General features: G+C 48.4%; 1 protein-coding gene across 2 annotated transcripts in view; it reads left to right on the forward strand.

Moving 5' to 3' along the window:
- The window catches only part of NUDCD3 (NudC domain containing 3), a 104,387-nt gene that overhangs the window by 38,594 nt on the left and 50,937 nt on the right, over nucleotides 1–14,856 (forward strand). For both annotated transcript variants that reach the window (XM_063931927.1, XM_063931926.1), the window contains exon 5: nucleotides 13,079–13,222. In XM_063931927.1, coding sequence (XP_063787997.1) covers nucleotides 13,079–13,222 — 144 coding nt within the window. The remainder of the gene's footprint in view (nucleotides 1–13,078; nucleotides 13,223–14,856) is intronic.

The raw sequence follows: 14,856 nt of genomic DNA on the forward strand, positions 1-14,856 counted from the left end.
GGGTTCCAGAATAAACGCTATGTCTATTTCTACTAGGCGTGGCTTATGGACCCGGCAGTGGACAGGTGATGCCGACTCGAAGAGGCATATGGAGTTGTTGCCTTACAAGGGTGAGGAATTGTTCGGAGAGGGCCTCTCGGATCTCGTCTCCACGGCTACGGCAAGTAAATCAAATTTTTTGCCATATATTCCCTCACAACCTAAGAAAGCGCCTCATTATCAAATGCAGTCCTTTCGTCCCAATAAAAGCAAGAGAGCACGTGGATCGTCCTTTCTTGCCAGAGGTAAGGGCAGAGGGAAAAAGCTGCACACCACAGCTAGTTCCCAGGAACAGAAGTCCTCCCCGGCCTCTGCTAAATCCACCGCATGACGCTGGGGCTCCCCTGAGGGAGTCAGCTCCTGTGGGGGCACGTCTTCGACTGTTCAGCCACGTCTGGGTCCACTCACAGGTGGATCCATGGGCAATAGTAATTGTTTCCCAGGGTTACAAGCTAGAATTCGAAGAAGTGCCCCCTCGCCGGTTTTTCAAATCGGCCCTACCGAAACAACCCCTGGAAAGGGAGATAGTTTTACAGGCAATTCACAAATTGTGTCTGCAACAAGTGGTGGTAGAGGTTCCCCTGCGTCAAAGAGGGCAGGGGTACTACTCAACTCTGTTTGTGGTTCCGAAACCGGACGGTTCGGTCAGACCCATTTTGAATTTAAAATCCCTGAACCTTTACTTAAAACGGTTCAAGTTCAAGATGGAATCGCTCAGGGCGGTCATCGCCAGCCTAGAAGGGGGAGATTTTTTGGTATCTCTGGACATAAAGGATGCATACCTGCATGTCCCCATATATCCTCCTCATCAGGCGTACCTGAGATTTGTGGTACAGTATTGTCATTACCAATTTCAGACGTTGCCATTTGGGCTTTCCACGGCCCCAAGAATTTTCACCAAGGTAATGGCGGAAATGATGGTGCTCCTGCGCAAGCAGGGTGTCGCAATTATCCCGTACTTGGACGATCTCCTCATAAAAGCGAGATCAAGGGAGAAGTTGCTGAGCAGCGTATCACTTTCACTGAATGTGTTACAGCAACACGGCTGGATTCTCAATATTCCAAAGTCGCAGCTGAATCCTACAACTCGTCTGCCCTTCTTGGGCATGATTCTGGACACAGACCAGAAAAGGGTTTTTCTTCCGACGGAAAAAGAGCAGGAACTCATGACTCTAGTCATGAACTTGTTGAAACCAAAACAAGTGTCAGTGCACTCAAGTTCTGGGAAAGATGGTGGCAACATACGAAGCCATTCCATACGGCAGATTCCATGCAAGGACCTTCCAATGGGACCTATTGGACAAATGGTCCGGGTCGTATCTGCAATTGCATCAGAGGATCACCCTGTCCCCCAGGGCCAGAGTATCTCTCCTGTGGTGGCTAAACAGTGCTCATCTTCTAGAGGGCCGCAGGTTCGGCATTCAGGACTGGATCGTGGTGACCACGGAAGCGAGCCTCAGAGGTTGGGGAGCAGTCACACAGGGAAGAAATTTCCAAGGACTTTGGTCAAGTCAAGAGACTTGTCTTCACATCAACATCCTGGAACTAAGGGCCATATACCACGCCCTACGTCAAGCGGAGATCTTACTTTGCAATCGACAAGTTATGAACCAGTCAGACAACATCACCGCAGTAGCTCATGTAAACCGCCAAGGCGGCACAAGGAGCAGAGTGGCAATGGCGGAAGCCACCAGGATTCTTCGCTGGGCGGAAAGTCATGTAAGCGCTCTATCAGCAGTGTTCATTCCGGGAGTGGACAACTGGGAAGCAGACTTCCTCAGCAGACACGATCTGCATCCGGGAGAGTGGGGACTTCATCAGGAAGTCTTCGCGCAAATTGCAAGTCGGTGGGGACTACCCCAAATAGACATGATGGCATCCCGTCTCAACAAAAAGCTACAAAGGTATTGCGCCAGGTCAAGAGACCCTCAGGCGGTAGCTGTGGACGCCCTAGTGACACCGTGGGTGTTCCAGTCGGTATATGTGTTTCCTCCTCTTCCTCTCATACCCAAGGTGTTGAGGATAATAAGAAACAGAGGAGTGAGAACAATTCTCATTGTTCCGGATTGGCCACGAAGGACCTGGTATCCGGATCTGCAAGAAATGCTCACAGAAGATCCGTGGCCTCTTCCTCTAAGGCAGGACCTGTTACAACAAGGTCCCTGTCTGTTTCAAGACATACCTGCGCTGCGTTTGACGGCATGGCGGTTGAACGCCGGATCCTAGCGGAAAAAGGTATTCCGGATGAGGTCATTCCTACGCTAATAAAGGCTAGGAAGGACGTGACCTCTAAACATTATCACCGAATATGGAGAAAATATGTTTCTTGGTGTGAGGCCAGGAATGCTCCTACGGAGGAGTTCCACCTGGGCCGTTTTCTTCACTTCCTACAAACTGGAGTGAATTTGGGCCTAAAATTAGGCTCCATTAAAGTTCAGATTTCGGCCTTATCCATTTTCTTTCAAAAGGAATTGGCCTCATTACCTGAAGTACAGACTTTTGTGAAGGAAGTACTGCATATTCAGCCTCCTTTTGTACCTCCGGTGGCGCCTTGGGACCTTGACGTGGTGTTAAGTTTCCTTAAGTCACATTGGTTTAAACCACTTAAGACAGTGGAGTTGAAATATCTCACCTGGAAGGTGGTCATGTTGTTAGCCTTGGCTTCGGCTAGGCGAGTGTCGGAATTGGCGGCTTTATCACATAAAAGCCCCTATCTGGTTTTCCATATGGATAGAGCGGAATTGCGGACCCGTCCTCAATTCCTACCTAAGGTGGTCTCATCATTTCATATGAACCAACCTATTGTCGTGCCTGTGGCTACACGTGACTTGGAGGATTCCGAATCCCTTGATGTGGTCAGGGCTTTGAAAATTTATGTGGCCAGAACGGCTAGGATCAGAAAAACAGAAGCACTGTTTGTCCTGTATACAGCCAACAAAGTTGGCGGCCCTGCTTCAAAGCAGACTATTGCTCGCTGGATCTGTAACACGATTCAGCAGGCGCATTCTACAGCAGGATTGCCGTTACTGAAATCGGTTAAAGCCCATTCCACTAGGAAGGTGGGCTCGTCTTGGACGGCTGCCCGAGGGGTCTCTGCACTACAGCTGTGTCGAGCTGCTACTTGGTCGGGGTCAAACACCTTTGCAAAGTTCTGTAAGTTTGATACCCTGGCTGAGGAGGACCTCCTGTTTGCTCAATCGGTGCTGCAGAGTCATCCGCACTCTCCCGCCCGTTTGGGAGCTTTGGTATAATCCCCATGGTCCTTACGGAGTCCCAGCATCCTCTAGGACGTTAGAGAAAATAAGATTTTAAACCTACCGGTAAATCTTTTTCTCGTAGTCCGTAGAGGATGCTGGGCGCCCATCCCAAGTGCGGACTACTTCTGCAAGACTTGTATATAGTTATTGCTTACATAAGGGTTATGTTATAGTTTCATCGGTCTTGGACTGATGCTATGTTGTTTTTCATACTGTTAACTGGGTAATTTATCACAAGTTATACGGTGTGATTGGTGTGGCTGGTATGAATCTTGCCCTTATATTACAAAAATCCTTTCCTTGTACTGTCCGTCTCTTCTGGGCACAGTTTCTCTAACTGAGGTCTGGAGGAGGGGCATAGAGGGAGGAGCCAGTGCACTCCCAGAGTCAAAGTCTTTCTTAAAGTGCCCATGTCTCCTGCGGAGCCCGTCTATCCCCATGGTCCTTACGGAGTCCCAGCATCCTCTACGGACTACGAGAAAAAGATTTACCGGTAGGTTTAAAATCTTATTTTCTCTAACGTCCTAGTGGATGCTGGGAACTCCGTAAGGACCATGGGGAATAGACGGGCTCTGCAGGAGACAGGGCACTTTAAGAAAGAATTTGGATACTGGTGTGCTCTGGCTCCTCCCTCTATGTCCCTCCTCCAGACCTCAGTTTGAATCTGTGCCCGGACGAGCTGGGTGCTACTTAGTGAGCTCTCCTGAGCTTGCTAAAAAGAAAGTATTTTGTTAGGTTTTTTTTTATTTTCAGAGAGATCTGCTGGCAACAGACTCTCTGCTACGTGGGACTGAGGGGAGAGAAGCAGCCCTACTCACTGAAGATAGGTCCTGCTTCTTAGGCTACTGGACACCATTAGCTCCAGAGGGATCGTACACAGGATCGCACCCTTGGTCGTCCGATCCCGGAGCCGCGCCGCCGTCCCCCTCGCAGAGCCGGAAGACAGAAGCTGGTGACAGAAGCAAGAAGACTTCGAAATCGGCGGCAGAAGACTCCAGTCTTCATATGAGGTAGCGCACAGCACTGCAGCTGTGCGCCATTGCTCCCGCATTAAACCCACATACTCCGGTCACTGTAGGGTGCAGGGCGCAGGGGGGGGGCGCCCTGGGCAGCAATTAGAGACCTCTTGGCAAAAGTGGGCATATATACAGTTGGGCACTGTATATATGCATGGGCCCCCGCCATATTTTTACACAGAAACGCGGGACAGAAGCCCGCCGCTGAGGGGGCGGGGCTTCTTCCTCAGCACTCACCAGCGCCATTTTCTCTCCACAGCTCCGCTGAGCGGAAGCTCCCCTGCAGAATCACGGTAGAAGAGGGTAAAAAGAGAGGGGGGGCACATAAATTTGGCGCAAAAACAGTATATACAGCAGCTACTGGGTTAACACTAAGTTACTGTGTGATTCCTGGGACATATAGCGCTGGGGTGTGTGCTGGCATACTCTCTCTCTCTGTCTCTCCAAAAGGCCTTGTGGGGGAACAGTCTTCAAATAGAGCATCCCCTGTGTGTGTGGTGTGTCGGTACGCTTGTGTCGGCATGTTTGACAAGGAAGGCTATGTGGAAACAGAGCGGGAACAAATGAATGTGGGGTCGCCGCCGACGGCGCCGACACCCGATTGGATGGATATGTGGAAGGTTTTAAATAATAATGTTACTTCCTTGCATAAAAGGTTGGATAAAGCTGAAGCCTTGGGACAGCCGGGGTCTCAGCCCATGCCTGATCCTATGTCGCAGAGGCCGTCAGGGTCTCGGAAGCGCCCACTATCCCAAATTGTTGACACAGATATCGACACGGATTCTGACTCCAGTGTCGATGGCGATGATGCAAAGTTACAGCCTAAAATGGCTAAAGCCATCCGTTACATGATTATAGCAATGAAAGATGTGTTGCACTTCACAGAGGAAACCCCAGTCCCTGACAAGAGGGTTTATATGTATGGGGAAAAAAGGCAAGAGGTGACCTTTCCCCCTTCACATGAGTTAAATGAGTTATGTGAAAAGGCTTGGGAATCTCCAGATAGAAAACTGCAGATTTCCAAACGGATGCTTATGGCGTATCCTTTCCCGCCAACGGACAGGTTACGCTGGGAATCCTCCCCTAGGGTAGACAAAGCGTTAACACGCTTATCCAAGAGGGTAGCCCTGCCGTCACAGGATACGGCCACCCTAAAAGATGCTGCGGATAGAAAGCAGGAGGGTATCCTGAAGTCCATTTATACACATTTAGGTACCTTACTAAGGCCGGCGATTGCGTCGACCTGGATGTGTAGTGCTGTAGCAGCATGGACAGATACCTTATCTGAGGAACTTGATACCTTGGACAAGGAGACTATATTACTGACCCTGGGGCATATAAAAGACGCTGTCCTATATATGAGAGATGCTCAAAGAGACATTAGCCTACTGGGCTCTAGAATAAATGCAATGTCGATTTCTGCCAGAAGGGTCCTGTGGACTCGGCAATGGACAGGAGATGCCGACTCAAAAAGGCACATGGAGGTTTTACCTTACAAGGGTGAGGAGTTGTTTGGGGAGGGTCTCTCGGACCTGGTCTCCACAGCTACGGCTGGAAAGTCAAATTTTTTGCCATATGTTCCCTCACAACCTAAGAAAGCACCGTATTCCCAAATGCAGTCCTTTCGGTCACAAAAAGGCAAGGAAGTCCGAGGTGCATCCTTTCTTGCCAGAGGCAGGGGTAGAGGAAAGAAGCTGCACAATACAGCTACTTCCCAGGAACAGAAGTCCTCCCCGGCTTCCACTAAATCCACCGCATGACGCTGGGGCTCCACAGGCGGAGCTAGGCCCGGTGGGGGCGCGTCTCCGAAATTTCAGCCACAAGTGGGTTCACTCCCAGGTGGATCCCTGGGCTATAGAGATTGTGTCTCAGGGATACAAGCTGGAATTTGAAGAGATGACCCCTCACCGTTACCTCAAATCGGCCCTGCCAGCTTCCCCCTTAGAGAGGGAAATAGTGTTAGCTGCAATTCACAAATTGTATCTTCAGCAGGTGGTGGTAAAGGTTCCCCTCCTTCAACAGGGAAGGGGTTACTATTCGACCATGTTTGTGGTACCGAAACCGGACGGTTCGGTCAGACCCATATTGAACTTAAAATCCCTGAACATATACCTGAAAAGGTTCAAGTTCAAGATGGAATCGCTCAGAGCGGTCATCGCAAGCCTGGAAGGGGGGGATTTTATGGTGTCTCTGGACATAAAGGATGCTTACCTTCATGTCCCCATTTATCCACCTCATCAGGAGTACCTCAGATTTGTGGTACAGGATTGTCATTACCAATTCCAGACGTTGCTGTTTGGTCTCTCCACGGCACCGAGAATATTTACCAAGGTAATGGCGGAAATGATGGTGCTCCTGCGACGGCAAGGAGTCACAATTATCCCATACTTGGACGATCTCCTCATAAAGGCGAGGTCCAGAGAGCAGTTGCTGATCAGCGTGGCACGCTCTCGGGAAGTGTTACAACAGCACGGCTGGATTCTAAATATTCCAAAGTCGCAGTTGATTCCTACGACTCGTCTGCCCTTCCTGGGCATGATTCTGGACACAGGCTAGAAGAGGGTTTATCTCCCGATGGAGAAGGCTCAGGAGCTCATGATTCTGGTCAGAGACCTATTAAAACCAAAACAGGTGTCGGTGCATCACTGCACGCGAGTCCTGGGAAAGATGGTGGCATCATACGAGGCCATTCCCTTCGGCAAGTTCCATGCGAGGACTTTTCAATGGGATCTGTTGGACAAGTGGTCCGGATCACATCTACAAATGCATCGGCTGATCACCCTATTCCCCAGGGCCAGGGTGTCTCTCCTGTGGTGGCTGCAGAGTGCTCACCTTCTCGAGGGCCGCAGATTCGGCATTCAGGACTGGGTCCTGGTGACCACGGATGCAAGCCTCCGAGGATGGGGAGCAGTCACACAGTGAAGACATTTCCAAGGTCTGTGGTCAAGTCAGGAGACTTGCCTTCACATCAACATCCTGGAACTAAGGGCAATATACAACGCCCTACGTCAAGCGGAGACCCTGCTTCGCGACCGATCGGTGCTGATTCAGTCAGACAACATCACCGCAGTGGCTCATGTAAACCGCCAAGGCGGCACAAGGAGCAGGGTGGCGATGGCGGAAGCCACCAGAATTCTTCGCTGGGCGGAGAATCACGTAAGTGCACTGTCAGCAGTGTTCATTCCGGGAGTGGACAACTGGGAAGCAGACTTCCTCAGCAGGCACGACCTCCACCCGGGAGAGTGGGGACTTCATCAAGAAGTCTTCACGCAGATTGCAAGTCGGTGGGAACTGCCACAAGTAGACATGATGGCATCCCGCCTCAACAAAATGCTACAGAGGTATTGCGCCAGGTCAAGAGACCCTCAGGCGATAGCTGTAGACGCACTAGTGACACCGTGGGTGTTCCAGTCGGTCTATGTATTTCCTCCTCTTCCTCTCATAGCCAAGGTGCTGAGAATCATAAGAAGAAGAGGAGTGAGAACAATACTCATTGTTCCAGATTGGCCAAGAAGTACTTGGTATCCAGAGCTGCAAGAAATGCTCACAGAGGACCCATGGCCTCTGCTTCTAAGACAGGACTTGTTGCAACAGGGGCCATGTCTGTTCCAAGACTTACCGCGGCTGTGTTTGACGGCATGGCGGTTGAACGCCGGATCCTAGCAGAAAAAGGCATTCCGGATGAGGTTTTTCCTACGCTGATAAAGGCTAGGAAGGACGTGACGGCTAAACATTATCACCGTATGTGGCGAAAATATGTTGCTTGGTGTGAGGCCAGGAATGCCCCTACGGAGGAATTCCAGCTGGGCCGTTTCCTTCACTTCCTACAGTCGGGAGTGACTTTGGGCCTAAAATTGGGTTCCATTAAGGTCCAGATTTCGGCCCTATCCATTTTCTTTCAAAAAGAACTGGCTTCTCTTCCTGAAGTTCAGACGTTTGTAAAGGGAGTGCTGCATATTCAGCCCCCTTTTGTGCCTCCAGTGGCACCTTGGGATCTTAACGTGGTGTTGAGTTTCCTGAAGTCACACTGGTTTGAGCAACTTAAAACCGTGGAGTTAAAATTTCTCACGTGGAAGGTGGTCATGCTATTAGCCTTGGCTTCAGCTAGGCGTGTGTCAGAATTAGCGGCTTTGTCACATAAAAGCCCCTATCTGGTTTTCCATATGGACAGGGCGGAATTGCGGAGCCGTCCGCAATTTCTGCCAAAAGTGGTGTCATCTTTTCATATGAACCAACCTATTGTGGTGCCTGTGGCTACTCGTAACTTGGAGGATTCCAAGTTACTAGATGTGGTCAGGGCTTTGAAGGTTTATGTAGCCAGAACGGCTAGAGTCAGGAAAACTGAGTCGCTGTTTATCCTGTATGCACCCAACAAGCTGGGTGCTCCTGCTTCAAAGCAAACTATTGCTCGCTGGATCTGTAACACGATTCAGCAGGCTCATTCTGCGGCTGGATTGCCGCTGCCAAAATCAGTAAAAGCCCATTCCACAAGGAAGGTGGGCTCTTCTTGGGCGGCTGCCCGAGGGGTCTCGGCATTACAGCTTTGCCGAGCAGCTACTTGGTCGGGTTCAAACACTTTTGCAAAGTTCTACAAGTTTGATACGCTGGCTGAGGAGGACCTTGTGTTTGCTCATTCGGTGCTGCAGAGTCATCCGCACTCTCCCGCCCGTTTGGGAGCTTTGGTATAATCCCCATGGTCCTTACGGAGTTCCCAGCATCCACTAGGACGTTAGAGAAAATAAGATTTTACTTACCGGTAAATCTATTTCTCGTAGTCCGTAGTGGATGCTGGGCGCCCGTCCCAAGTGCGGACTTCTTCTGCAATACTTGTATATAGTTATTGCTTACATAAGGGTTATGTTATAGTTGCATCAGGGTTGATCTGATGCTCTATTGTTGTTCATACTGTTAATTGGGTAAGTTTATCACAAGTTATACGGTGTGATTGGTGTGGCTGGTATGAGTCTTGCCCTGGATTCCAAAATCCTTTCCTTGTACTGTCAGCTCTTCCGGGCACAGTTTCTTTAACTGAGGTCTGGAGGAGGGACATAGAGGGAGGAGCCAGAGCACACCAGTATCCAAATTCTTTCTTAAAGTGCCCTGTCTCCTGCGGAGCCCGTCCATTCCCCATGGTCCTTACGGAGTTCCGAGCATCCACTACGGACTACGAGAAATAGATTTACCGGTAAGTAAAATCTTATTTTCAGAGCCCTTACAACTTCCAAGGACTTTGATGAAATTGAGGAGTCAGTAGCAACTGGCACCACAATAGGTTGGTTGATATGAAATGCCGACACAACCTTCGGAAGGGACTGCTGACGTGTCCGGAACTCAGCTCTATCTTCATGGAAGATCACGTAGGGGCTCTTACAAGACAAAGCCCCCAACTCCGACACACGTCTAGCAGAAGCTAAGGCCAACAAAGTGACAGCCTTCCACATGAGAAATTTGACCTCAACCTCCAGTAGAGGCTTGAACCAATCCGACTGAAGGAACTGTAACACCACGTTAAGATCCCAGGGCACCGTAGGCGGCACAAAGGGAGGCTGGATGTGCAGAACCCCTTTCAGAAAAGTCTGATCCTCAGGGAGGGAAGCCAACTGTTTCTGGAAGAAAATGGATATGGGCGAAATCTGGACCTTTACGGATCCCAAATGCAGGCCCATATCCACACCTGCTTGCAGGAAGAGGAGAATCCGTCCCAGTTGAAACTCCACCGTAGGAAACTTCTTTGACTCACACCAAGATACAAATTTTTTCCAAATACGATGGTAATGTTTAGACGTTACTCCTGTCCTAGCCTGTATCAGGGTAGGAATAACATTGTTCGGAATGCCCTTCCGAGCTAATATCTGGCGTTCAACCTCCACGCCGTCAAACGTAGCCATGTTAAGTCTTGATAAGCGAACTGCCACTGCTGTAGCAGGTGCTCCCGAAGAGGAAGAGGCCTCGGCTCTTCTAGCAGTAGATCCAGAAGATCCGCGTACCAAGCCCCTCTTGGCCAGTGCGGAGCAATGAGGATTGCCTGAACTCTTGTTCTGCTTATGAGTTTTAGAACTCTTGGAATGAGTGGAAGTGGAGGAAACACGTACACCGACTGGAACACCCACAGAGTCACTAGGGCGTCCACCGCCACGGCTTGTGGGTCCCTCGACCTGGAACAATACCGCCAATGCTTCTTTTTGAGACGAGAGGCCATCATGTCTATTTGAGGTACACCCCAAAGATCTGTTACCTCCGCAAACACCTCCGGATGGAGTCCCCACTCTCCTGGATGGAGATCGTGTCTGCTGAGGAAGTCTGCTTCCCAGTTGTCTACTCCCGGAATGAAGATTGCTGAAAACGCCAACGCGTGTTTTTCTGCCCAGAGGATGATTCTTGTTACCTCTGACATTGCAGCTCTGCTCTTCGTTCTGCCCTGACGGTTTATGTAAGCCACCGTCGTTACATTGTCCGACTGCACTTGAATGGCTCGAACTTGCAGAAGATGGGCCGCTTGGAAAAGACCGTTGCAGACGGTTCTTAGTTCCAGAATGTTTATTGGAAGGCTGGATTCCAGGCTTGACCACGGTCCTTGGAAGGTTCCCCTTGAGTGACTGCGCCCCAGCCCCGGAGACTTGCATCCATGGTTAGAAGGATCCAGTCTTGAATCCCGAACCTGCAGCCTTCCAGAAGGTGAGGTAGTTGCTGCCACCAGAGGAGTGAAATCTAGGCTTTCGGCGACAGACTCTGGTCCAGACAGACACTCTGGTGCATGTGTAGATGAGATCCCGACCACTTGTCCAGGAGATCCAGTTGGAAGGGCTGAGCATGAAACCTTCCGTACTGTAGAGCTTCGTAAGAGTCCACCATCTTCCCCAGAAGGCGAATGCACTGATGAATCGAAGCAGGGAGGCTGTTGCCAGCAGCCTCCCTGTAAAATAATAAACTCTTAAGAAAACTTTTACTAGAGAAACTCTGGAGAGCTCCCCTATCTGTGACCGGCTCCTCCGGGCACATTTTCTAAAGTGAGTCTAGTAGGAGGGGCATAGACGGAGGAGCCAGCCCACACTCTCAAACTCTTAAAGTGCCAATGGCTCCTAATGGACCCGTCTATACCCCATGGTACTAATGTGGACCCCAGCATCCTCTAGTATGTAAGAGAAATCACATTTTATTATGTTACTACACCTCTATACAGCCACTCATGCAATTCCTCCAAATCCAAAGCAATCTACAAATAAACACATCATTGCTGTGCACAATCACACAGAATTATTTCCTACAGTACAGCAGCCGTGTCTTACAGGAGGGAGATGTGTCAAGGGTTTGCAAACGTAACACAGAATGAAGTTAGTAACTGTTGATGTCTTTGTGTTGTGTAATTTAATACAACTACCCAACCTATAATCATGTAACAGTCTCGATTATGTATAAGCTAATACAATTGAGACATTGTTTCAGAATACAACTATAGTTCCCAATATCAGAGAAATGTAATCCCATATTTTTATATATTTAAGCACAGCCAAATAATACAATACATATGGTAAGAGTAAATTGTGGGAGAATGTCTTGTGGTAAAAAGGAAAAGAGGGGAGAGAGATACTGCCTATTGTGTTGACTACATGGCTGTTCATCAATTTGCCACACACATTTAAAACACAGACTAGTCTACAACCTATGTAATAAAATCGACTGCTGATAAAAAATGATGTCATCACAATGGCATACAATAACTGGTGTGAACTTTGACTCCTCCCACCTATGTCCGTGATATACAGGGGAGAGTGAGAGGGCAGTGATAAAGAGAATGGGGGACGGAGAAGGAGAGATGGAGAGCAAGTGCTAGGGTGTGGAATCGAGAGAAAAGGGGGACGAGAGTGAAGAGACAGTGTCTGGAAGAGAGCGAGAGTGGAGGACAAAAGAAGGAAAGAGAGAGGGGTGGGTGGAGACAAATATAAATTTTAAAAAAAGTCAGTTTGTCCATATATTAGTATTAGTCTGATGGAAAAAGGTGTGGTTAGCTGAATTTATCTAAAATTACAAGGGTTCAATTTTGTAAGCCTATCCTAATTTATTTTACTATAGAAATGAATAAAGGTTTTATTGAGTATTTCTGCTCATTTGTAGTGGCTTATTTTGTGTGTGTGTCCCTTGTGTTCTGCATGGAGAACACGATAATGTGGGATATGGTGCGTTAAAGATACTTCAGGGGGTACTGAGAATACTTATCAATACACATTCTTTTGCAAACTGGAAGCTGCTATTTAACTCCATTCCATGCAGTGTATAAACACACCCTGTCCTCCAGTTTGCTACTCACCAAACACCATAACCAATTAGAAATGCATGTATATTTGAAATGATTTACATTTTACACGATAGGAAAATAATATATAGCAAATCGCAGTAATCATTAGTGCGAGGCACATGGTTTTCCTCCATGGAGGTGTCGTCAAAGGCTAAGCAGAATGTTGTCACTACTCCTCACAAGAGAATAGTGCTAACAGAGGGCCTGATTCAGATCCCGTTGGCCATGCTGCCCATGATGCAAAGTACCAATGTTAATGTGCAGTACAGGTCCCGTGTTGTTGGAAGCAGAATGACTGCTGGTGTCATGTGATGTTTTTTTTATACCATAGTCCAAGATGGCAGACGCTGTTGCTCATGGACCCTTCTGGCTTTAGAAAATGCTAAACTACTGGCCCGTGGAACATTGGGAATGAGGGAGATAGTCAATTATAAGGAGTGTGTAATAGCAGCTTGGTGATGTTCTTCCCCCAGGTGACGGTGGACCTGCGAAGCACATGTATCCGCGTGGCAGTGAGAGATAGTCAAGGGGAGCGCGTCCTCATGGATGGAAGCTTCACTCACAAAATAAATGCAGAGACCTCATTGTGGAGCCTGGAACCTGGGAAATGCATCTCGGTAATAAGATTCATTATCTTACATATAGCACATAATGATTTCCTTGCTGCAGGAACAATCAGGGTTATATATTATTGGCCTGTACAGTGTATCACTGCAGTGTTTAATCACACTGGGCATCACTATCCTGTGTCACTAAATAAGTGAGTTTCTTGCAGTTCTGTGAAAAAAATGGACCGTTGTGCAATAAACGTATACTGCATGTGCAAGCTTTAATATACAGAGGTGTGCAAATTAATACACTCAACTCACACTTTTTCTGTAAAACTTTTGACACACTGTTTACAACTATTACTTTGTATGATATCTTTTGTTATTTATAATCATTTTCATATGGTTGGCATGCTGTTCATGAGAGTTTGTGTTTCTCATAATGTCTTCATCCCTATGCTATGTTCTGATAAGCTCTTCTATGAGGCCAGTCTTGGTAGTGGTGATCGTCTTCTTCTTTGAGTTTTCTTTTTCATCCACTAGGGGTCACTGGAGTACTCTAGGGATATGGACGGTTCCACAGGAACTAGGCACTGAATAAATTAAAATTTGAGAGTACTTCCCCCCTCCATATCCCAGAGTACCTCAGTGTTTTTTCGGTGCTCACTGAGCAACTAGGCCTGTGGAGTTTCTCCACAATTATTGGATTTATTTTTGATTTTTCAATGTTTCACATCCCTTCCCCCCTTCCAGAAAGGCGAGGGTCCGGGATAGTGGAAGCTGCTGAAGCAGCTGTGGGTGTCGGTCCTCTCTGAAAGAGCTCCCTCACTACCACATGCAGGACTAAAACCTGCTGTAAAGGCTGGACAGAACTTAGAGAGAAGCCCCGTCATAGCCCTCACCACAGGGTCCAGGTATGTTGAACGGGGCGGTCAGCTCACGCTGCCGCCCCGCTGTGTGGGATACTGTGTGTGTGTGGCCGCTGCCTTCAGCCGCCCGCCGCCGCTTCCAGCGCCGCTGTTTATGCTGTGTCCCCCGCCGCTCTGAGCCGCGCCGGCCACGTTGATTTATGCATAGGCCGCTCCACGGCTCTATGCAGCGCTCTCCCCGGCCCTCGATGCCGCTTCCGGCTCCCTCTCCACCTTAGCCCGGCTCTGTGTATAGAGAACGGTACACGGAGCACAGGGGGGGCACACAAATTAGAGTTTTTGTAAGAGGCAGGCTCCATAGCCTAGTGAGTAACTTTGCTGCCACAGTGATGTTCCCTGCACACAGAAATGTCAGGGTCACTGGATAAAATCTCATGTTCAACTCTTGTTGATAAAAGAAAGTATGTTTACTAGAATACAGCAGCGCTGCATATGTATTACAATAGGCTATTAAGTCTTTGTTAAACAGGATACATGTTATATGTGCAGGTTTGAATGCAACATAGTATGTTTATTAAATCTGCTTACATAATTATAAGTCTGCACTTTGTGTTATACTGTGAGCATGAGGACATATTTAACCATGCTTCCTGTTGTTTTTCCTGTTGTATTTCCAGAATTTCCTGTATTACATCTCTCCTCCATTGAAGGCGCAGGGGTGTTAAGGGGAATTTGGGATCAGGCATTTTGCTGGCGTGCACTGCACTTGGCCAGATATATATTTATAGAGACACCTTAGTCCTATTTACTGAGTCGCGCAAGTTGTATTTTGTA

This window comes from Pseudophryne corroboree, chromosome 6 (assembly GCF_028390025.1).
Source record: "Pseudophryne corroboree isolate aPseCor3 chromosome 6, aPseCor3.hap2, whole genome shotgun sequence".
Lineage (NCBI taxonomy): Eukaryota > Metazoa > Chordata > Amphibia > Anura > Myobatrachidae > Pseudophryne > Pseudophryne corroboree.